Source organism: Doryrhamphus excisus, linkage group LG13 (assembly GCF_037039965.1).
Source record: "Doryrhamphus excisus strain RoL-2023G ecotype Guam linkage group LG13, RoL_Dexc_Guam_v1.1, whole genome shotgun sequence".
Lineage (NCBI taxonomy): Eukaryota > Metazoa > Chordata > Actinopteri > Syngnathiformes > Syngnathidae > Doryrhamphus > Doryrhamphus excisus.
This window is the reverse complement of record NC_136369.1, coordinates 9,269,819-9,294,679: the sequence shown is the minus strand read 5'-3', so window position 1 is coordinate 9,294,679 and position 24,861 is coordinate 9,269,819. Positions and strand designations below refer to the sequence as shown.

Here is a 24,861-nt window from a genome sequence, read left to right as displayed (position 1 = left end):
CAATTGTCATATCAGACTGGACTTTGGACCTTGAGTTGCTACCATTCATTATTTATCACTTTTTCTGTTTTGTTAGATTCGTTGCTACAATCCTGGTATCTTGTGGGTCGTTACTTTTAAATTGTGTTTATGTCTCACACTGTTTGGCTGACCTTTGTGCTTCCCCTTCCTCTCCTTCTTGTCACTGCCTGTTTGGGGAGTGGAGCTGGCAGATGCTCTGCCCTTTTTCGCAGAGCGAGGGGGCTGTGGGTCTGCTTTCACCTTCACCTCTTCCTGCTTGGTTTCTTGCACTAAACAGGGACAGAAATAGTCAATAACACAACTGTAAGACAAGATGCATGTGAAATGTGTATGTAAGTAATGTATCACTTAAGTTGTACTTGCAGCGTCTATACAAGATACAAAATGGGAATCAATGGAAACTGTACCAACAATTCTGTCTTTACACACATAGGAGCACACTGCTTAATGAAGTGACTGATGATGTCACACTGGTCTCTAGGTTTCAGTAATGTTAACTATAATATTACCCAGACAATCACCAGACATGATCACCAAAACAACAGACTTTTATTGCATCTCACAACAGGCACAGTAATCCCTAAAAAAATTCCAAAATCTGACCAGAACTAGGCTCAGGACAGGAAGTGGGGACTGAGTGGTGACGGACTTCACTACTCATGGGGGTGTCATACAACTTAATGTCAAAAAATCTGAACTATCCCTTTAAAATGAAGAACATCCATATAAAGCAACACCGTAACAAAAGTTAATGGATGTTAGAAAATTAATCTGACTTTTTCTGGAAGTAGATAATGTTATTTCCTTTTCCCCCTGAATATTAACTTGCTGTGTGACATTTTGCTAGTGAATTTTCTCCTTCCTTGGCTGAGAGAGTGACAGCTCATGAACCACAGCTCAGAGGCCCTCAGCGGTAAAGATTAGAGTTGTCCTGTGATTTCTGTGTCAACACACAGTTTCTGCACAGAAGCTAAAACGTTTGCAGCACAGTGGTGGCACTCAAATGTGTGCCATAAACTCCTGATGCATGTAAGTGCATACTTTTTTTTAAAGGGGACCTATTATGCTTTTTCCACTTTTCTGACCTATAAATGAGTTAAACGACAGTTGTTGTTGGGTAGATGGAAGTATGCAGACTGAGTAATGTTATTGATGTCGGAATGGAATGACAGCAAATAATGCAGTCTGTTCTCTGCACCTTCATCCCAGTTTGGTTTGGCTGCACTACCAAACTGGACAAGAGCAGAGTGTAAACAACAATCATGGCTGCAGAGAAAATTTGGGACCAGCCTGCCCCCCATATTGGACATGTACCGGTCCAGAGCAGGCAACATCTCTGCGGACCGCTCACACCCAGCCCAAAAACAGTTCCAATTTCTTCCCTCCAGTAGGCTGCAGTAGGGGGAATGACCCCAATATTGCTCTGTTAGACAATTAAGGTAATCTTGATTATGATCTTGACAACCAGACACAAAAACAGTTTCTTCCCTCAAGCTGCCAAACTATTGTACAAAAATGTACTGTTTAGCCCAGTGTACATTATTGTAGATTGTACCTTGATAGACTCCTCCTCTGTCCAGTTATTTCCCACAGTGGGAGGGAATAAGGTCCTATACTAACCATGGTAGATGGTACTGCTGTTACTGCTGAGGTAGGATTCCACCAGTGGAGCCTGCTCCTCACTCTGTTTGGTACGGCGGGTGCGAGATCGTCCATCCACATTGGACTGGACCATGAGAGGTTCCTGACGCTTCTTCTTCTGCTTCTGCTCAAGGAGCACTCGCTGTGCAAAGTTGACACATTCAGAAATGTATAGATTAAGGCTGCATTTGAATGCCACGTTTTCAAATATAGCTTGGTTTATCCTGCAAAGAACACATTGCTAAAACCACATTCACAAAAGGTTGGTCATTCATCTGGACTGTCACTTGTATGTGTGTCTTCCATCCAGAGTTCATCAAAAATTGAAAGTGTCTATTAATGGAGATTTCAGTGTGCAGAGCATAAGAGTGCTCCACGCGTGTCGTCTTCGTCAGGTTAGCTACATGAACATGCTAAACATACAATGGACCATTATTCCCATATTGGATCATCTATAATCACTGGGTTGATCAACCCATGTCAGTTGCACGTCATGCTTTATTTAAAATGTAAGGTCCCTAAAATGTATTTGAATAGAATTATAGGAGAGTAGAACATTGCTCAGGTATTATTCAGTTATATTGTTATTATTGGTATGTTGTTCTTATTGTTGCAAATTCACTTGGGAGCGATTGAAGCGATCAACGCTCATAAAGCGCTTTTATTTGTCAGTGGAACGCCACAGAGACCAGGTGACCTTTTGTGGCCCCCAAGCCGGCACTGCAGGAGGTGGTGTCAGGATTAAAGAGTCCAGTCTCTAGCTGATGGTGTCAGTAATGTGTTCCTCAATTGTCATGTGATTTACCTGTCGATCAAGCTTCTGCTGTCGCAGGTTGGTGCCGTCGTCATCTAAAGTGCTGTAAAGAGAAGGAATGTTAAAAGGCTGGGACAAAAGTTTAGAAGGAATGCATGGAAATGTAATATGTTCTTGTTGATGATTTAGCCCACAGAAACAAAAGTGTTATCAGCCAGCGTTATTAGCAAGTACAGTAAATCCAGAGTTTTGCCAACTTGGGGACCCCTTCACTATACTGTATCTGATGACATTCCAAAAGCGACTACATACAAATCTAGTTAAACTTTTTCTGGCATTGTTGGACAGGTTTTTTTTTTGTATTTGGAGACTTAAAAGTGAAAGCACATATGGTCCTGCAGTTTTTGTTGTCACTGAGGATCAGTGGGTGCAGCACAGTGGAGCTCCATGCATCCATAAATCACGTATGCGCAAGGCATGATGCCGCCGTGGTGGATCTTGCCCTGTTTTACAGAGCCGGATCTAAAACATTAGTGTTTCATAATCTTCATTAAATTACTATTCATTACACACAAGCCTTTTTTGGACTCACTCACTTACCTGTCACTTTGTCAGAACGTATGATGGAAGAACATTGTGTGATAAATTAAACAGTTCTAACTGCAACATAAAACAGAGGCCGAATCAACTTTTTTTGCAGTACTCAATGTAATTAAGGAGTTTTTACTCACTTTTTTGTCCTTCCTTACTGTCTTTCCTACAGCATATTTTATGCCATATGCAAATATATGCAAATTTGCCAATTATGTCATATAGCAACTGAAGCCATTTCGAGGTCAGCCAATAGCTACTTGTCTTACTGAGGAGTTGGCAACATTATAAATATATATGTACCAACAGGATCTCATCCTGGACAGTGTTCATCATTGTGTTGTTACAGCTTGTTGGCACCTGTCACTCACAGAGGTGCATTGCAAAATGGTACAGAATAAATAATGTGTTTATTTTATTTACAGTTCAAGTTCGACTTTATTTAGCTCCGCTGCAAGGATTGGCTGTGCGCAACACAAGATTTGAGCAAAATTGCCCACTTGTGGAGCTTCAAGGGAACTTGGTCACATGTGGAGCATACGGATGTTTGCAAGATAGGCTAGCCCTTTGGACACTGCACCTATAAGCCATCGTTTTGCATCTTCTACAGATGTTGCTGGATGAACAGACACACGATGTAAAAAGGTGTAAAAAGGGGTGAGAAGTTTGACACATGAGACTTCCCATTAAGTATTGTATATCTCAAACCAGATGTTGGCTCAGATGTCGTCAAGCATAGTATGTTGTGTAGCAGATGGTTATACTCTTAGCATGTTCATTTCCATCTGTTTGAAACATACTGTAGACACAAATGTGCTTGCTTGTGTGTATCTGCAGGGGTGGGTCGTCACAGCAACAGTGTTGTTGTGCTTTTTATTTGAATCCATATGACAATATTGAAGTAACTGTAGGGAACATATGGACATCGTCTGTCACAAGAGGTTCCATTTGCCATATGGTCCATATGAACATTGTCATTCCCATTGAGTCATATTGACTCACGTCTCACTGATATTGCGACTCTCTGCTGTTCCTGCGACTTGTAAAAAGTATGATCACCAATCATGGGGGAACTCACTGCATCAATGATGAGCTTAACACTCGTGTGGCTGCACAATGTATATCTGATTTCCTGTTGTTAAATGCATTTTGTGAATTGCTTCGCGGAGCAGACTGTTCTTCCAAACACAACTGGGTAATATACCAGTCTCCACAAACACCACTATTGACTTAAATCTTATCTGATTTGATGGCACTCTGTACACTGACATAATGTCATTGGTCCAAGCAAATGTTTAAAGGTCAGTGCAGCACAAGCAATGAGGATAAAATGAGATTCTGAATGATTTCAGCACAATAATGTTTACATTTGAAGTACAAACTGAATAACTACCACAAAATGGAATAGGTGATTAAATAAATGTAAGAATTAAGTGTATATTGAGTGTATCAAATCAGGAAATACTGCGTTTGGTTGAAGACCAGTCCAGGGTGTACCCTGCCTCTTGCCCGAAGTCAGTTGGGATAGGCTCCAGCATACCCCCACACCAACAAAGCTTGTGTGCAACAACTTTGTTATTATTCAAACAAGACAGACATAGAATTTATCTGTGCACTACTGTATGCTAAACTAAACATACGACTTATTTTAGTATTATTCGTATCTTCTTGTATTGTAATCACAACTGTGGCAAAGCTATTTTAAATCCCCTCACTGCTTTATATAGCGATAATGCGGACAGGTGGTTTGTCAAGAGTGATAAACATTTATATTCCAATCATACACATGGCAGGCTGAGATGTTAAAAGTGACAGTGGATTGTGACAGTGGATAGTCCTGACGATTGGGACCCACACAGATGCAATAAAAAAAGTATTTGCCTCCCACTCTGTGTGAAACATACAGATAAACAAAGCACTCCAAGTCGGCAATCAGAGTTATGGAGTGTGTGAATAGGCATCAAACAGGAAGGTAATGACTCAAACAGAGCTGTTCCCATGGAGGTCCGACAGCTTATTATGCTGGAGTGGCTTGTCCTGCAACCCACAGTGCAGGGGCCTTTGTAATCTGTGAAAGTACCCTTGTTATTCTAATAACAACTTGCTGTAACCCAGTGCAAGAGTACCATTTACCATGAGGTATAAATATTTTCTGTAACAAGGTTAAAAATGAAAAATCAGCAAATTGTACTTGATAACCTGAGGGTCATTTTTTTTAGATTTCTCATCCATGTTTAGTAACAAAGATAAGGCGATAAATGCTGCGGCTATAATTAGAGCATTTACTGTATTTAGCAGATACAGTGATGACACTGAAAATGTTGTCATTCAAAGTCATTCCACAAATTTGCAACTTGTTTCCAGCAAAAATATCACAAATTCCCATTAACGAAAAGTAAGTCAAACAGTAAGTAAAACAGCAAAAGTAGGCTGTTTGAGTGACAAACTAAGGGCTGACCACTCTGTGCCTCAGGAACAGGAAGTCAGATACTAAAGACATTACTTATGATCTTGACACAGGTTTAGTTTCATCATTGAACTAATGCTCTGTATCAAACATAAAATACTGATTGAAAATAAAGAAACATATCATAATCTTTCTTAGATTGGGAATCCTTAAAACCTCAAGAGACTAAAACTTCATGTCTATTTCAAATCCCTTCTCTGATGGCTCCTGCTGTCCTACTTAAGTTCCCTTGGTAGAAAGAAAATGGAAAAAAAGGGAATCTAGAGAGTCACTGAAGTTGTCGACCACTGAGGCGTATGAGTGTGTGTTTGTAGGATAGGTTTCCCTGGTCTTTTCTTCAATTACATATCTTACATATCCTAATGAGATGAGGGATGCGGCTCTCTCAGCAGCCCATGTATTTTTCATTGGAGCCTCACAAGATGAGACAAAAGTCTTTACTGTGAAACCACCGACCTCTCTGGCATTTTGCCTGCAAGTTAAATATTAGATGCTGAAAATGGCTAACATGTTGTTCAGCAACAATATGAAGAACTAAAATAAGAGCACTTTGAAATCATTGTCATGGTTTCATGGCTGGTAAATGGGGTAATAGCATCTCTGTCATTGCCATAGCGACCCTAACCACCGACTTGAGTGGTCTATAATATTCATGCACAAAAGACATGTTCATATAACATGGACCACAGACATCCATTGATCCGGGTTCTATGTTAAACAATGTCAACGTTTGTAATAGGTAATAATGTACCAAAATTATTTGACATTGTCAAGAGCAGAATTGGCATAAATATACAAGATTACGTTTAATATAGCATAATAGTGAAAATACAGGTAGTTGCTATGCAAGAAATGACCATTATCATAATTTAGGAATATAACTTTCTGCACGTGAACTACATTGTATACTATAATATACCCTAGCCACAACATTAACAAGCACAATTTAATGAGATCCAATGCAAGAGCTATATCAAAATGTTAAAAACAAGAGACAGCAATTACAATAATAAACATATTGTCCAATGAATACCTCACTTATATCAAAAGTGACCATTATAATATTTGCAGAGCGAGTACTTTGCATTGGATGTCACTGTATTTGTGCCTACATGTGTCACTGTGATGAAAACAGTGATAAAAACAAGATCATTACACCCATTTCAGCATTATTTGCATTTTGATTGCTATGCAAAATTACTACAAGTCTTCCCTCCACACAAGTTAACACAAATACACAGCTGCCCACCGGCCAAAAGATGACGCATGACGCTTGGCGTGTACAGAGCGTGATACAGTACCTGTAAGGAATCCAATCGGAGGTGTGCTTGGAGCTCATTCTGTGTCAGTCACTGTGACTGCCGCTGCCTACCTGCAAGGCTGGCGGCCTGCAACAGCACCACAGCAAAGTGGCTAAGTGGTCTGAGGACAGGAATCAAACAGCAAGAGCACACATAGCCCGATCATCACTCCACACAGCTCCTCGAATCCCCAGCCTTTGCTCAAATGTCCTCTAGCTGCAGGATGTCAAATGCCTATCAATCCACGTCAGCAGCCTCTCCCGTTAAGTCGTATACGCCGTGCACATGAAATTAGCCTTTTTCTTCTTCTTCTCTGTGTGCTTGCAGTCAATGCCCCTCTTCTGTGCTCACATCCACTGTCTGTGCTCCTGCTCGACGCTGGCTCTCTTGACTGGATCTAAATCTCCCTCTGTTTCTTGCCCTTTAAATCCCCCCTCCCTTCCTTCTCCCACTCTCCCCAATCCATCTCTCTCGTGCACCATCACCAACAGCAGCATCCAAGTCTCTGGCTTAGAGGGGAAAAAAAGCATACGAGAGAATCCCCCTCTTTTCTAGCCTCTTTCATACTCATCCTATTTCTGCAATCAGCAAACATTCTGTTTGTATCTTTCCTGCCCACTGTTTTGTACTTGGAATACAAATCAGGAGCTCAGATGCGTTCTGTGGACCATCGTTTATTTATTCTCCCAGAGTAAGAGACATTAGCATATGACTGCGGTGACTCGTGTTAGTAGGCTTTAATTCAACGCTGCTGCGAGACAAAGGCACCCTGTGATCGTGGCCTCAGCTCTGAAGCGCTCTAACGCACATCTGCTTCCGGCCTTCGTCTGACGCTCCTCACTGTCACACATCACTCACTGTGTTCCCCGGCCAACTGCAGAGTCCATCTATAGACAGTTAAACCCAACAGCTTCCTTGGAAGCACAACTGCTCCACAAGGAGTCAATTCAAAGCTGCCTCATCAACAAGCACATATCTCACTTGGACGTGCGAGGTCTCCCTCTGCTCAAAGTTGCAATGATCTGCAATCATTACTGCAATAATTTGGGGGGGAAAGAGTAAAAAAAACTGCAACTGATGTAGATCAAAGAATTTTTCTGCCTACGACTGCACATGAGACATCCTTAGGTAGTATCTTTTATTAAGCAAAGTTAACCATCAGGCCAAAATTAAGTGACTAAAGTGTGACTATATTAGGCATATTCAGTACATCAACACATTATGCAATGCTGAATGCAGTAGTTTGTACAGTGTAAAAGACAGTACACGTCAGACATTAGCCAAGTTAGTGACACTATGTTAAATATAAGCTAAATCATAGCAAGCATATTCAAGCAACGGATTGGTGGTTCCTTCTATCAACACATTTTTAGTCTTTTGATGTTTTAGTGGGGAAATAACATGGAAAAAGTGGAGCAGTGGATGAAATTAAATTATTAAATGATGTTTCTGTTTGTTGCACCTAAGCGTGCCACGATAATCAATGAATTAATTCGTCAGATGATGAAAAAATAAAACGAGTTTATGACTACGTCAGCCTCAATACATGGACATATGCATGCCTGCCTGTGTGTTTTATATCATTGTCTCTCTGTTTCACACAGGATGGATGACAAGACAGTTCACTCTGCACCAGTCTGTAAAGATTGGTTCTAAAGTGGAATAAACCCTCCTCTCATTTGCCTCTTTTTTTGCCAGCATATTGGTTGGGCTGGGCATCGAGGATCGATGGAAACCAGTTTTGAAATTCCGATTCACCTGAAATTGTTCATTTTTTAAAACGTCCGGTGTTTGCGCTCAGTGATTGGCCAAAACTTTTGGCGTAGCAGCCACCAAGAAGAAGCAGCAGGATATGTGCATGTTCATCCATTTTAACTTGTCCTGCCCTCAGCCTGTTAATTTGGCTACACCGGACTTCAAAACAATAAATGATTTCAATCTTACGCCAACACTGAAGAGTCAAAAAATTTTTACTTTATCCTGTGAATACGAAGGCCAACTCAAATATCCAACAAACGTAATGCTGTGTACTTTACCTGACATTAACGCCAGCTTTAGCCAGGTTGACCAGACCCTACGTTAAGTGGTACTCCATTCACCTTACTCATTTATCGTGGTGAAGTTCATTTCGCGTTTCACATTGGATATTCGTCTTCGTCGCTGTTCAGTTGGCGCTGGCAGTTGGGTATGCAGCTCCGTAGCAACAGTGGCACCGCTGTTGCTATGTAGTTCCCTCTCATCATTGTTAGAGTCAGTCTTGTTGTCAGCTGGCTGTTCAGCATTGATTCCGGTTTTTGCGAAAGCTCGGACGACAGACACCTCGGCCCTGGCATCCACGATTCATTCACATATGTAGTACATACTATATGTTTTACGTCATGCTTTCTGATTGGTTGATCACTGCCAGCGTACATCCTGCACGTATTACATCATGTTCTCTGATTGGTTCATCGCTGCCATTGTACGTATTACGTCACTGCGTCAGCGGGACATGGTCCAACAATCAATCAAGCGGATTGCCTGTAGCACAACACCATTTTTAGAGATTTTGGAACTCGGTACACCAGATTATAAGGCCCATTGTGAGATTTTGAGAAAATTAAAGGCTATAGTGTGCCTTATAGTGCGTAATGTACGGTAGTTTACTACGTTGTCTGTTTAATTTATTGTATCTAAAAGCTTCCAATGTTAAATACAGCTCTACGATTGGCTGCTGACCAGTCCAGAGTGTACCCCGCCTCACGGCCAAAGTCAGCTGTGATAGGCTCCAGCATACCTCTGTGACCCTAATGAGGATAATAAACAGCATAGAAAATAGACTGATGTATGTTAAATACTAAAGTTTATTGCTTTTGATAGGATGAACTCACATGCAATATATAACATAATTAATTAAATATGGTTTTTTTTAATGTTTTCAATAATTTTGATTATCGACAATAATTGTAGTACAATTACCGACCAGCAAACTTTAGCATCCGGACAGGCCTAATTGCACCTCAATATTGGAATACCAGGAAGTTTGTAAATCAGTTCAGTGAGCACCACAAACCTGAATAAATCTGTGCGGTTGGGGATTTTGCTTTTTCTTTAGCTCATGGGGCCTTTTTGGCAACACTTCTTGCATGGGACAGACCTGCCTCAAAACGGGGGACGTTAACATTTTAATTGTCGGAGAGAAGCCAAAGACCTACCGTCCTAGACCTCCCACTCTTGTTAAAAAATGAAAAGAAAACCAAAATAAGAGCACAAAACATGAAACGATGCGAAAGCTAAAGAAAACAAGACTAACCTGTCATTCAGAACGTAACATAAAGTGGTAGTTATGCAAGGAGGGAGTAAAATCATCTTCTTGACACTTCAAGAAAACTCACTTGGAGTCACATGCAACACTTTGGCATTTTTTTCCATAACTTGTATTGCATATTGTATTTTTTTCTTATTTTGTACAAATGGTGTTTATTTGCCTAATGCATCCATTAGAAGAAGCATCATGTTTTCATTACATAATATTAGTTCAGGGAAGAGCTTCTGTCAGTTAAGAAGTGCTGAATAATATTGGATATCACTTAGAAAGCCAATATTGAGCATCTCTAGTAAAAGCAATTATGTAACAACATTCTGCTGAATTTAAAGCTGCTCTGTTATTGTGACTCATTTCAACTAAGAGCCATCTACCGACAGCACCAAACAAACAAAATGAAAAACTAAACATCACAGTAATGTATAAGAAGTTACACATTAAATATTTTTTTTGGAAGGGGGTGGGGGGGCGGTCAGAGCAGGCACAGAGTGGATGAGGCTATGAATTCAAGAGGGTGGGGGCAGCGATGGAGAAGGCTCTGCCTCCCCAGGTTCGGAGCTTGGTCTTACAGAGAAGTGTCAGGAGGTTGGAGTCTGAGGCGCAAAGGGGACGTTAGGGATTGTGTGGATGGAGCAGGTCTGTGAGGTATGGGGGGGTCAGATTGTGGAGAGCTTTGAAAGTAAGGAAGGACTTCGAAATGGATGCGTTGAGGGACGGGGAGCCAGTGAAAGTTTTAAAGGACGGGGTAATGTGTTCAAGAGAGCGGGTGGGGGTGAGAGGGCGGGCAGCAGAGTTCTGAATATACATATTGTAGTCTGTTGAGGATTTTGGATGGTGTACCATAGAGAATACTATTGCAATAGTCCATTCTGGATGTGACAAATGTGTGGATGAGGATTTCAGAGTCAGACTATGTTCTTAAGATAAAAAAATGCAGTTCGGGTTATTTGTTTCACATGGGGTTCAAATGAGAGAGTAGGGATGAGGAGGATGCCAAAGTTGCAGATGAGTGGGAATGAAATGAGGGTGGCATTGTCAAGATTGATGTCAGCTAGTTGGTGAGGATGGGGTGGATATTCGAGTGGATGGAGTTGGTGGAGATACATATATGGTTGTATGTTGTCAGCGGATTGACGTTACCAAGTGAGAGGATGTAGAGGATGAAGATGAGAGGACCAAGCACCGGACCTTGGGGAACACCTTGTGATAAAGAGGTGTCAAAAGCTGTGGTGAGGTCCAGGAGGATAGGAATACTATGATGAACGAAGTCAAAGGAGAGAAGAAGACGATTAGTGATTGGACAGAAAGGTGAGGTTGGAAATGGGCCAGAAATTTGAGAGGTTGTCGAGAATCAGGACCAGACTTTTTGAGTGGGGGTGTGATTGCTGATTATGTGGAGACAGAGTTTGATGAATGAGGAAAGAATAGGATCCAGGGAGTGGGAGTCTTCATGCCAGTTAGTCGTTCAGTGACTTGCATGGTTGAGATGGAGATGGAAAGGTTATTTCACATTTTGTTTTTGGGACAACAAGTGTATATAGGTAAAATGTGACGGCTGGGTGGTCTGGTATAGATGTGTAGGTTGTGGCTGGTGCGGTTGTGGAGTAGACTAGATCCAGGATCTCGATCCACACCTGTGGTGTGGCTGTCGAAATTGACTTGCTGAGTGATTGAGAAGCAGCTAAGAAGGTCCGGGAATTCTGTGGCGGGTTTGGAGTTAATGTTGTCGACGTGAAAGTTTAAATCACCAGCAGAAGGATAGATGATGAGATGGCATTTAATTGGGTGAGGAAGTCTGGGGAAATCTGGGGTTTGGCTTAGGAGGGCGATAAATGACAGCAGTAACAAGGAGGGAGGGATAGGGATCGGGATATTAAAGAGAGAAATTGGAGTGACTTTGATGTCTTTTTTTATAGACTGCTGTACCACAACCCTGTCCAGTTGGCATTAGAGCCTATGCCTTCAGATTCCTACATACTACATACTACATACTACATATAACACTTGGCTCCAGACACCCATGATGATTGTTGTGACGACAACTGTAAATTTCCGTCCCTTAGAACCAAAAGAGATTCTGAATGTAAAAGAATGTTATCGCCTTTTAGCCATTAATATCTCCTTCCCAGACATGCAGTCCAATAAGTCATCTCAAGGACAGATTATTCTTTTAATTGGCTGTCTACTCCATCTTAGGATGGCATTTTAATTAGGCTGAAAAGACAAGCTAACACTCATCTACACAACAAACAATATGAAAGCCAACTGCCACTGTCATCCTGACAACACCATGAAACATTTATGGAACGTTCAAATGGCCTGTCAAAAGCATCACATCGCAGAGCTCCATGGGGCAGCCATAATAGATTAAAAATACTCAGCTATCAATCCAATTTGCAAAGTCAACTCGTAATGTTCCAAAGAAAATGACAGGGTTTGGAAAAAAAAAGTAGAAATAGTTTTCAAACTGTAGCTACTCGTAAAATAAATTTTCACAGGATATTTAGATGTGGTACTAAAAATCACTTGGACTTGAGGATGAGCAGATTGTAATTTGAGGTTTTAAGATCAAGTTCATAGAAGTCTGAAGATTCTCCCAACCTTGTGAACACGAAGAAGTTGAGCGGCTTGAGTACAAGGATTTTAGGATAATCTTCACAGTGACATAATGTTTGCAGTCTGGCCATAAATCCACATACTGTAAATCTACATGCACGCTCTGGCAACTTTAATTCACAACCACACAAACACAACTACAATGAAACTAAATGCAAGAGCTGTATCATGAATTCTGCCTTTACAACGATAATAATGCTGTCAGACAGTAGAAAGGTTTGTTTTGTTTTGTTTTACAATTATTGAGGTAATACACCTTAAAAGAGAGTGCTTCTGATTTTTAGTTTGGGCAAAACATTTGGTCTTGAAATACACATTGTTATTATTCTCCTGGATCCTTTTGGAAGGCGTAGGTTGTGTTGTACAATAACACAGGTTTATTACAGTTATAAATATAGGCAGTTCACCCTTAGTTCATCACAAGAATTAAAACATTCCTTTTTACAACACCAGTCAATATATCCTGAAAAGTCTGCAATATCTAAGTGCGCATCATCCTTCTCATATAGTGTCCTCACATACCAATATCCAACACAAATTACTTGAACTGATTGTTTCTGTGGTTTATGATGTGCACGTGTACAGTATGAATTGCTTGGAAGAAATTTGAGCTAAATAGAACAAGCCACTCATGCAGCTCAGGAATGCTCCTGAGCAAAACACCCTGCTGAATATTTGATGCTGAAGAGAAGACTTTGAAGTATGACTTTGAAAGATGATTTTGGTCATGAGGGACTTGAATATAAAAGTATGATCTTTTTCAAAGTACTAGTCCCGCTGGTTTTACAGTAAAAGGCAGCACCACGCAGACTATGACAAGATCTGTTATGATTTAGTGTTTCTTGCTGAAGGCACAGTATTGTTGGTAACAGCAGGCCACGAATATCAGTAATTTGAATAATGGACTGTGCACAGAAGGCACACAGGATGTGAAAATGGCTCTCTGACTGTTGTCTGCTTGTCTCAATGAAACTAAAATATAAAAAAAACTGCAGAGAATATAAGCACAGTTGATCAGGATGTGACCAGGATTTTTTAAGATGTTTAAAATTACTCTGACTACGTCCAACCTCAGCAACGCAGTAAGAGGCCGTGCTAATGCAGCTCAACAATCTAACCACGTTCAAGGAGAAAAAGCGCTTGTGCCTTTGCCATCAAGAGATCTGGAGATTGTGAATACCTGACAGAAAATAACATTGAATCCACACATTTGCCAAGATTTTGACTTTCAAAAGCCATTGATCTTAAACGTTTGCTAATGATTTCAGCTGACGAACAGCAATAATCTTTTTTGTCTGACTGCCATTTCTTCTTCTTACAGTTTGAATCTCTATTGAGAACCTCCTTATGATCCAACAGTGCAATGTAAATTGTTGTAAATGTAAATAATTTTTTTTATTAAACGGGAGTATATTGTACATTGTTGTCCTCAAAATGAACCATGCCACTGGGCAGAAGTGCTGCAATTTTCACATGTGTTATGATCTGTCCTGTATCAACTTTAAAGGGGACGTATTATGCTGTTTTTCAATTTTGTAACCTATAAATGTAGTTAGAATGATGTATTCTCGTGTTAAACGATGCCAAAATTTCAGATAAAGAGGTTTGCGCATTCGGAAGTGAGCCCTGAAAGAAGTTTAAGATGGCTCTAAGCACTCCATTTCAAATGGTGTGGTAAAACTGACTTTGTGACATCACAGAGGGGCGGACTTCCTTATATGGGAGATGGTTGGGAAGCACTTTGGGTGTGTGACCAATCACAGTGGAGCGGGCATGCCTGGAGGTGGGCCATGAGCGGAATAAATTAAAACAGATTGTGTGTAGCTGCTCAATAGGAGATCACAACTCAATACAAAGAGTCGAAAAATGAGCATAATGGGTCCCGTTTAATTGTTTCTCCATTGTTGTTAGGCACACCTGTGCAAATGACTGTATCATAAATGCTGTAATTATATCTGGTGCTTTTATTTACCTTAACTGCAAGACATTTGTTGTGTATTTCCTCCTTAATACAGAACATTGCTGTATTTGAGCCACAAAATGTATGTGAATAAAACAGGGGTCACCCGCACAGTCCGGCCCAGCACACACCAAGGCTCTAACCTGGGTCCACAGGTTCCCACTGAATGAGAGATACTGTAAGTCAAGCAGTGCGAGCCAACAAGCTAAAAGCCCCGGGGTCTTATCTATGAAAGTGTGCTTGGAATTCTGACTAAAAGTCTCCGTACGCCACAAACCAAAATGTGCGTATGGCCAAAAATATTCAGACATATCAAAAGTGGTACACGCACCCACACCTTCAGGCAATTTGTGTTATCCCTCACCTCAAGTGGAAGTGTGTGTATGCAACCCAGTGGCGGTTCTAGCTATGGGCCATATGGGCAATTGCCCAGGGCAGCATTCTCCAGGGGGCGCCTCAGAGGGGGAAAGAAAAAATATATCTATTTACCAATGCTCAGCTCTCACCAAATCCTCATCACAAGGCCGATGTGGATCTGATCGTTGAACCTCAGCCTTCAAGTTAATTACAAGGTAAAAAAAAAAAAATTATTGTTCATATTATATCATATTATATTGCAGACCAAGGACCTCAAGGATGCTATTTCAATTCAAAAATGTAAAATAAAAAGGAGGGAATGAGTCGATATGAGTTGTTGATATGAGGTTTAGTCTTGGCTGCTGTTTGTTGTGACGTTAGGAGATGATGATGATGATAGCATCACTTTATGTACACCACATAATGGAATGGAAAATGATCAAATAAGCTAACATTACTTGGTGGCTAAAGATTAACTGCTGTATATTTATTTTCTTGAATGAGAGTTTTAATTGTGTAAATGTGGATTTACAGTAAGTCAAATGCAATTTAAGGGGAGCTTGAGCTTGTTAATAAGCGCCTTTCAGTAGTTGTAAAAAGTTGAAGTTTGTTGAGGTGGGGAGAAGGGATGGTGGGAAGTGTTCACTTGAAGGATTTGTGCACTGCAAAAATAAATTGCGAAAATAGCAGTCGGAATGTTGGAGGCCCAAAAAAGATTATTATGTCAATGGGCAATGAAACAAGGTGCACTGTTACAAAACTTTAAAAAATGATTCATTTAATGGATGCCACATTTTTTGCCAAAAACTGGCTGTTTGTGACGTCACAGGGAGCTGGGCTTCCTTATATGGGCATGTGCTGTTGGTCAAACACGCTCCAGGACTACCCACCCCACAGTTCTGCTTCGCTCTGTTTATGGTTGTTAGCTATGGATCCCATGAAATATTTTGAACAGGCAAGCTCAGGCAGAAGTGGTTGGAGTTGGTGATTCGCAGTAAGAGAAAAATATTTTCATCTGTCAATGGCATTTCACACAGGGCTGTTTTTGTGAAACACCCACTCCGCTGTGATTGGTCACACTCGAAAAGTGCTCCCGAGGACGTGCAAACTACTGCCAAACCCCATTTTCTAATTTGGTCGGTTTAGGAGTTCATAATAAATCAATAAACCCTTTGGAGAGCTGCTTGAAAAGTTGTTAGGTGCTACTGGGAAGAACGGGAAAGGCAAAAGGGGAGAACCTTACTTACTCTTACTCTTCATCTTACCCCGAATTCCAGTATGGATTTAATTAAATTTGTCATTAAACATTATTGTTTACTGCTAATGTGGGCAGTACAGTATACACCTTGCTGTTACCAACACATTGTGAAAATATGTACAGTAGTGAGACACTTTCAAGGACTGATTTTGCAAAAGCATCACATCAACCTTTGTAGAGGTTACGTATAGATTTGAGATGAGTAGAAGAGTGCACACACACTTGCCTTGTATCAACATACAGTAAGTCCTCATATTGGCTCAGTGAGGGCATACATAAAACATGATTTGGATTACAAAATGTCACTCTGGATGAAATAGTGTTCCAATGTCCCAGTCTCCCACTGAAGGAGCCGGATTGACTCCTTCAATACATCAACGTACTGTTGTGTCCTTCATATCAAACACCAAGCAATGCACTTAAAGATGTGGATTTACTGATTTTTCTACCAAACGTCTACCAAACATCAGCTGGCCCTGTGATTTCCAGTGAGGTTCATGACTGGTGAGGCACTGACTACTTTGGAGTTTTTTTTTTTATAACAAGAAAAAGAGGAGAAGAAAACCCACGCACGAGGGAACATGTGCGTGTGTGGGTTTTCCCCGGGTACTCCGGTTTCCTCCCACATTCTAAAAACATGCCTGTGAATGGTTGTTTGTCTATATGTGCCCAGTGATTGGATGGCGACCAGTCTAGTGTGTACCCTGCCTCTCCACTGAAGACAGTTGGGATAGGCTCCAGCATACCCGCGACCCTAGTGAGGAGAAGCATCATAGAAAATGGATGGATGGGACTTTCTTCTTTCCTGCAGGCTTTTCTAGGTAAAAGTGAGTTGTCTGAAACAGTACTCCGAATGGTATAATCAAGGCTGAACTAATGTTGGTCTAAGATTAGCTGCTCTGAAATTTTTTGAAGCATTAATCAATCTGGTTTTAGCCTTGCAAAACACATAAAACAGGAAATGGGATTGTAGATGTGGTTCAAATGTTACAAAAAAAGAAGAAACAAAAAAATGTCCCTGTTAACCAAATGTTTATCAGAGATAGTCAAGTGTTCCTTTAGGTATTAGGCATAAATAACATCAAAGGCAACACAATGATCGTAGATGGTCAAAATAAATCTCCCTACGTTTCCATTTGGACACCACTTGTATCCAAGGGCAACAGGAGCTCAGTATAAGTGTAATATTTGGTCGTCTGTTGATGACTCACATTTACAGTATTCTCCACACCAACATGAGTGGTCTTAATATAAAGTAAAAACATTCTCACTCATCATCCCCTCTTACACAATGAGTATTTGATGTGGTGAAGGATTGGGTGTAAAGAAACATTTTAAGGGTAGCTATGTATACACACTGTACCTCACACTCTGCTTAGCAGCAGTGAGACAAAGATGTTAACCCAGAGTGTCATTTGTCAGGTGTTGTCCAATCTATCACAGGATTGAAGACACAGAGTGACTCACACTTTCTAGGCTGCTTTCCTCAGGTTGTCTTGTCAAATTCTTATCTATAGTCACCCAATAGTTACTTTTAATAAAGCGACAACATAATCAAATGTATATACTGTAGCTTTAAATGGGGACTTGAGCACGAGTCATTCAGATTGTTGTCAAGTTGTTAAAATATGCCCCCACCCCTGAAAATGCTGTCAACTCCAAACTCAGCATAAGGATGCGTGCACAGATATGGAGGCACCATTGTGGTGTAAATGACTACATCACTTGCATCCCAACTCAGCTCCCTTGCGAGGAGGTGGCAGCTTCCTCCAGAAGAAACACTGGCTCTCGTAACCATGGAAACAGCAGAGCCATTACTGGGGGAAAAGAAGCTCTGTGGCAGGCTATTCTACCATTGCTTGCTTGACTGTGTAAGGCATATTTAACTAGCCTCCATTTGCTGTCACTTCCCATTGCTGTGATTATTACATGTAAAACAGCTTTTCTATTAATGTACCTCAACGTCATCATGTGTCTGTACTGTAGTTGGCAAAGCAACTTATTCTTTTGTTGGCCAACAGGGGGAGTCCTCGACCAATAAGATGTATATGTAGTGACATTTTATGAACACACAGCGGCGCTGTTAAACAATTTAAGAGCCATAGCACAAGCGTAGATTCAATAAAAAGAGGGAATCCAAAACTTGATGCTAAATGAGCAAATAAGCACATTGAACACATCTATATCACAACAAATGCATTAATCATTTATTAATCTACTATGTCCGATTATATGAATAAACCGAAAAGGCATAAAGTGATGAATAGTATCACATAACAGCGGCAGCATCTGTTGTAGGTACTGTATTTTTGGATTATTCAGGTTTCATTTGTTCATACATAATCTCTTATACTGGGGGTGTCGGGCAGGGGTGTCATTTACCTGTGGACCACTGGAGGTAGAGTGGGGGAGACTGGGCCGCATCAAGTATTGGGAGTATGGCTTGGAATCTCCAGGTACCTCACCATACGATACACAGCACACGATAACAACAATATCTTGATACAGTGACAGCATGAATAAATGAATTTGATTTCAAATTGCGTTGGGACTACAGAACTAACAGAAGGCAAATGTGACATTTGCCTTCACCTACACAAAGTCTGTTGGTACCATTTGTAAAAATGTGCCTTTGTGCTCTCGGCATCAATAAGGACACCCACACTGACTTTTCGAAAAAACATAATTGAATATTCATGCTCTGTTTGGGCATCTCTGTGTGGTGTTTACATGTTCTCCATGTGTGTACGTGGATTTTCCTCCCACATTCCAAAAACATGCATGTTAGGTTAATTGGCCACTCCAAATTGTCCATAGGAATAAATGTGAGTGTGAATGGTTGTTTGTCTATATGTGCCCTGTGATTGGCTGGCGACCAGTCCAGGGTGTACCCCGCCTCTCGCCCGAAGACAGCTGGGATAGGCTCCAGCATACCGCCGCGACCCTCGTGAGGATAATAGAAAATGGATGCATGGATGAATATTCATGATGTGGCTAATTAGTTGAAATGATATTAGTGAGGACTGGTCGCCAACCAATCAGAGGGTACATATAGACAAACAACCATTCACACTCACTGTGGACAATTTGGAAGCGCCATTTCGCCTAACATGCGTGTTTTTGGAATGTGGGAGGAAACCGGAGTACCCGGGAAAAATCAGGTACTCCTAGGTTTCCCAATCCCCTGACTGTGTGGCCAACATGCTAACCACTGGGTCACCCTGCGGCTTGCAGAATGATATTTCTCCAAAACACATAGTGCCACCTCCCCAGTTTTACGCCATGGCCTTTCACCATAGCAACCAGCTGCAGAGGCATATCTCACATTCAGCACTGGAGCAGAGCTCTGAAGGAGAGCTGAATTAAAGAATAGCATGAGTGAATCCCATTAACATATACATTTAGGATAAATAGAAACAAAAATTTGACAAAATCCTCCCAAAAGATTATAAATTCATTGTATTGATTACGAGCATTGTGCAATACCTACTGACAGAAAGCCAATGACTGGTGAAAACACTGGTAATGCATATTGTTTTTAAAAGACAAATACATGTTGGAGAATACATTTCCTTGGGAAATAATAGCACAAAATGTGAGAATAGATGTAGTCATAAACAACTATTATGGAGGACAAGTGAGATGAAGAAATTAATTAGTCACACATAGAAAAGAAAAGGAGGAAGCTTGTGCTATAATTATTTTTCATCACCTTGCTTGTTGCCAAATGTCCACTGAGACCCCAGTGTGTTAATTGGCTTTACAGTAGTATTGTCGTTTAACATGGGGTGTTTTCTGTGTGGCTGTGGACAACTGTGGACTATAACTATCATTTTTTTTTTAAAGAACAATTGCCTTCCTTATGAATAAGTCCAGCTGCATAGCCATTTTTCAAGCTATGGTTTTGTGGATGTTGGAGGCATATTATTCCCCAAAGATTTTGATTGAATTCAGAATTGTACAACTTCCTGGGTATCCGTCTTTTGACTTTTGATTCTAAATCTGTGGCATTAAATTCATGTGTATAAACATGAAAAACATGAGATGATTTGGAAAATGGCTGAAAGGGTCATTCATCAGGACTACGCCTTGATGAAAAGGAGAACCAACAACCTCTCTTGTTTTATAACAGTGAACCAACAATAGTGGCCCCCTGAAGACATTAGACATAACTGCAGTTTTATCAGAACTAGACAAACTTTTCATTGAAAGAAGTATGAAGAACACAAAATGCATTTCCATATGATTTTTCCCCATAACTGACATCTGTGAGAAGATACTAGCTGCTTGTCAAGATATCTGTAAGGAGTTTATGCTTCTGTAACATCCATCATTCTCAACAGCCAATACAGCAATCTCAGCAGCAGTGATTACTGTCAGTGAAGGAACAAAGCTGCACAAATGTTGTATGAATGCAACCATGAATGGTTGTCTGTTTCTATGTAATTGATTGCTGATGGGTAGGTAGTTTTGGAACAGATCCGATACCAAGTAAATACAAGGCCAGTATTACCAATAACAATACATTTTACTTGAAATGTTCAGGATCATTGAATGATTCTGTGATTCCGCCTTTAATTTTTTTTACCGTGATTATAACCAGAATAAAGCACTGGACAACGATGATTGGCTCAACAAACCAATTTGTGCACAATGTATCAATATATACAAGACAATGTAACAGTATCAAATTATAAAATTCATTCAAATCACACTTATTCAAATCCTTCAGAGTTTGTCTCCAAAACCTCCTGTGTCCTGATGACTTATTAGTTTGCAAAAATATAATATATAAACACATGCAATATGTTTCATCAACACAACAAAAACACACAGATATCTGTGAAGATACGCATACAAGAGAACAGAAAAGTACTGAGCACAGCACGGTAGTATCAAGCCCATTCGCCCAAATGCCACCAAAGAAAGCTGTGTATATGTGGATGATTAGCATAGATAGTTGCTCACTATCTTTTTTTACTTCATGAATGTGCGAATTAAATCCCAGTTTTTTAAATTACATTAAATACAGCTTGCCAGGATGAAAAGAGCAGCAGTGAACTGTCCACTCATGCTGCATTCCCTACACCAGTTTGGATAAATATGTAGGAAGGGCATAACGGAGAGATAACCGACAGGGTGGAACCATGCTGACAAAGGAGATAAAGACCATGTTTTTAAGATCCTGATTTTTTTTTTCCACTCACCAAAAAATATAAAATAATATTTTAATCAAAACACAAAAATGCTGTGCTGAGCTTTCTAGAAACCGGATGGTATCTTGTTAGCCCACCTTGTGCCTCCATCTCTACGATGCAGTGTTTGCTGAGTGGGTGCGAGAACATGGTGAGATTGCACATACTGTATGTCCAAGCACTGGCAGATATGCCAGGAGTTACAATGCCTGAGACATAGAAGCCTGCAAACGTAGATACTAGATGCACCCAGTATCATCACTCGTTGCATGAGTGCCCCATTTATCATCTTCACATCATCCCAGTAATTATTTTGTCCAAACACAAAAGTTGACTTCGAATGACAGCAAACATGGCTGTCATTCTATTTGTTACAACATTTTAACATGATATTCATATACACTGCAACAAAACATTGAAAGTTTTCTAGTTTGCAGGTAAAATGGTGCCAAACGTTCAGCACAATATATATATTAGTAATATATATATTAGTAAAATACAGTGGTGTTTGCCCCCTGATTTCTTTTTTTTAATTTCTTTGCTTGTCACACTTAAATGTTTCAGATCATCAAAAAAATGTAAATATCGGTCAATGACAACACAACTGAACACAAAATTAAGTTTTTCAATGACACTTTTTAATATTCATTGAGAAAACAAATGCCAACCCCATTGGCCCTGTGTGAAAAGTGATTGCCCCCTAAAACTAAGCACCAACAACTGCAATCAAGTGTTTGAGATAACTTGCAATTAGTCTCTCACAGCGCAGTTGAGGCATTTTTGGCCCACTCATCCTGCCAAAATTATTGTAATTCAGCCACATTGGAGGCGTTTTCAGCATGAACCACCTTTTTAAGGTCATGTCACACAGTCTCAATAGGATTCAGGTCAGGACTTTGACGAGGCAACTCCAAAGTCTTCATTTTGATTTTGTCTTGCACAGAACAGACAACAGACAACAGACGACCGGACATTCTCCTTCAAGAGCAGAATTCATGGTTCCATTTATCAGAGTCTTCCTGGTTCTGAAGAGCAAAACAGCCCCAGACCATCACACTACCACCATCATATCCTACCGTTGGTATGGTTTTGTTTTTGTGAAATGTGGTGTTACTTTTACGCCATATGTAATGGGACTCAAACCTACCAAAAACTCGAGTCGTCGCTGCGCAGTTGGGGACATTTTGGTTAGCCAGCCAGTCCTGTGAAGGTTCACCACTGTTCCATGTTTTCGCCATTTGTGGATAATGGCTCTCACTGTGATTCACTGGAGTCCCAAAGCTTAGAAATAACTCTGTGACCTTTTCCAGACAGATACATCTCAATTAATTGCACTTTTGGGGGGAGAGCAATCATTTTTCACACAGGGCCATGTAGGTTTGGATTTTTTTTCTCCCTTAATAATAACAAGTTATATTTTTAAAACTGCTTTTGTGTTCAGTTGTGTTGTCATTGACTAATATTTTGAGTTGTTTGATGTCTGAAACATTTACGGGTCGCAAACATGAAAAACAAACTAATCAGGAAAAGGGCAAACACTTTTCACACCACTGTATGTTACATAATCCATTGTACAGTGTATGTATGTATGTCTTTCCAGCTCTTATACAAGACACCCTTCAATGTTTCTACAAATATTGCCAATGACAGATTACAAATTATTGTTTATATCTTCTTGTAAAAATGGGTTTACGGATTAACTCTAATGCTAATGATATAGTGTCAGGATTATACCATGCTTGAAGAAATCACCTACATGAGCTGGAGACTCCAATTTGAAAAGACGTGTGAGACAGCAGAATAGGACGATTGTTGATTTCAAATGCAGACACTGGCAAGTATCTTTCAGGCTTGGCTGGCAATGTACTGCTGAGCCAGCAATAGATAACAGCTGTCTGTGTGTTGTTACAGGGAAATAAGAGAATTGACAACAAAATTCAATGTATTTAATTAAAAAAAAAGCAAAAACAACAATACAAGACAAAAACTAAAGTCAATATTTTTGACCTATGCCATATTACTGTATAAACCATTTACATATAAAATGCTAGCTCTTGGGAGGAGAGTGATTGGACTTGAGTTAGTGTAGCAGTACATACTGTAGCTGACGCCAAGAAGCCTAAATGTCTTCATTCTTGCCACCACTGCAACAGATTTTACTATAGAAATTAAAACTGGATATAGTAGTAGCTTGGAACGCTGTCTGGTGAGAACAGAACAACCAGAAGTCTCAGACTGTGAACTATGGCATTGCTACTGTTATTATTAATACACATAATATGGCAGTGTCAGTGCATGAGGCAGTGTTGAAACCACACAGTGCTTTTCGCATAAACCTTCCAATTCTACCTGCACACAATGTTTGCAGCTTCGCTCCCTCATGACGTGTCTGTTTTTTCAGAATTCAGAATTCAACAGCTGCAGCGGTGTTGATGTCCAAGCAGAAGCTGGAGTAATTCTACATTTGATAAAACATACTTAAGATTTGTCAGATCAAAACACGATCGTCTATTTCTGTACTTACTCATAGTTCACTGTAAGCATTATAGGAGCTATAGTTCTTTTAACATAACCAAAAACTAATCTACTGCAATCTGCAATCTATTTAAATGCATCTTTACATAACTACACATCAAAATACTGTGAACTTTTGTATTTTTTTCATTTTTGTTTCAATTTATACTTTGTTTAGGTTGTTCAAGTTACAACATACCTACATTGTTTTGTGACTGTTAAATAAGTCCTGTAGTTTGTCCCATAGCAAGTCCAAAAGTTTGTTGTTGTTTTCTTAAAGGTAATATTAACATACAGTATCATCTCATCTTGTTCTTGTGAGCCCAATATTGTGTATCATCCTGTCTCGTGACCTGAGTGTATCGCTACTCCAGCTTCATAATGACCACTCTAAAGTATACCCAAGTTTCATTTGCACAGTATTTTCTGTTGAAAACTTACAAAAACAAACTGTTGTGGGTGTACGCACTTCTGTGCAATACTGTAATTTTTTTCTTTATTACCATCATTTTGAGAAAAAATATATATAATTTCTCTTTTTTCATCTACAGTCCGTGATAGAATGCTAGTGAGAGAAGCTGTAACGATAAAAGCGTGATTGAACAACAACAGCAGTTCCAATTTCCAAGACATATTTGATGCATTTGTAGAACATTGAATGTTCTTATAGTTATTGTAGGTCAGTATGGTTATTCATTTTATGAAAAGGATGTGACCAGAATGCCAGCCTGGTTGCAAAGAAGAGGTGTAAAACTGACCAAAGCATGTATTGAGATGACAAACTATAAAATATCCACACATTGTGGAAATGTGTGATTGTCCAAAGAATAGGTCACACCACACACAACTCATCTAGACAGGACAGTTACTGGAAATCATCCT

General features: G+C 40.0%; 1 protein-coding gene across 3 annotated transcripts in view; it reads right to left on the bottom strand.

The window, feature by feature from the left end:
* Positions 1 to 24,861, bottom strand: part of tub (TUB bipartite transcription factor) — a 40,011-nt gene that overhangs the window by 14,187 nt on the left and 963 nt on the right. For 2 of the 3 annotated variants that reach the window (XM_058089270.2, XM_058089271.2), the window contains exons 2-4: positions 2,468 to 2,519; positions 1,642 to 1,804; positions 153 to 290 (exon numbers count right to left, since the gene is read on the bottom strand). In XM_058089270.2, coding sequence (XP_057945253.2) covers positions 153 to 290; positions 1,642 to 1,804; positions 2,468 to 2,519 — 353 coding nt within the window. Of the gene's footprint in view, positions 1 to 152; positions 291 to 1,641; positions 1,805 to 2,467; positions 2,520 to 6,775; positions 7,198 to 24,861 lie in introns of those variants that run through there. The other variant, XM_058089272.2, reaches the window with a different exon arrangement.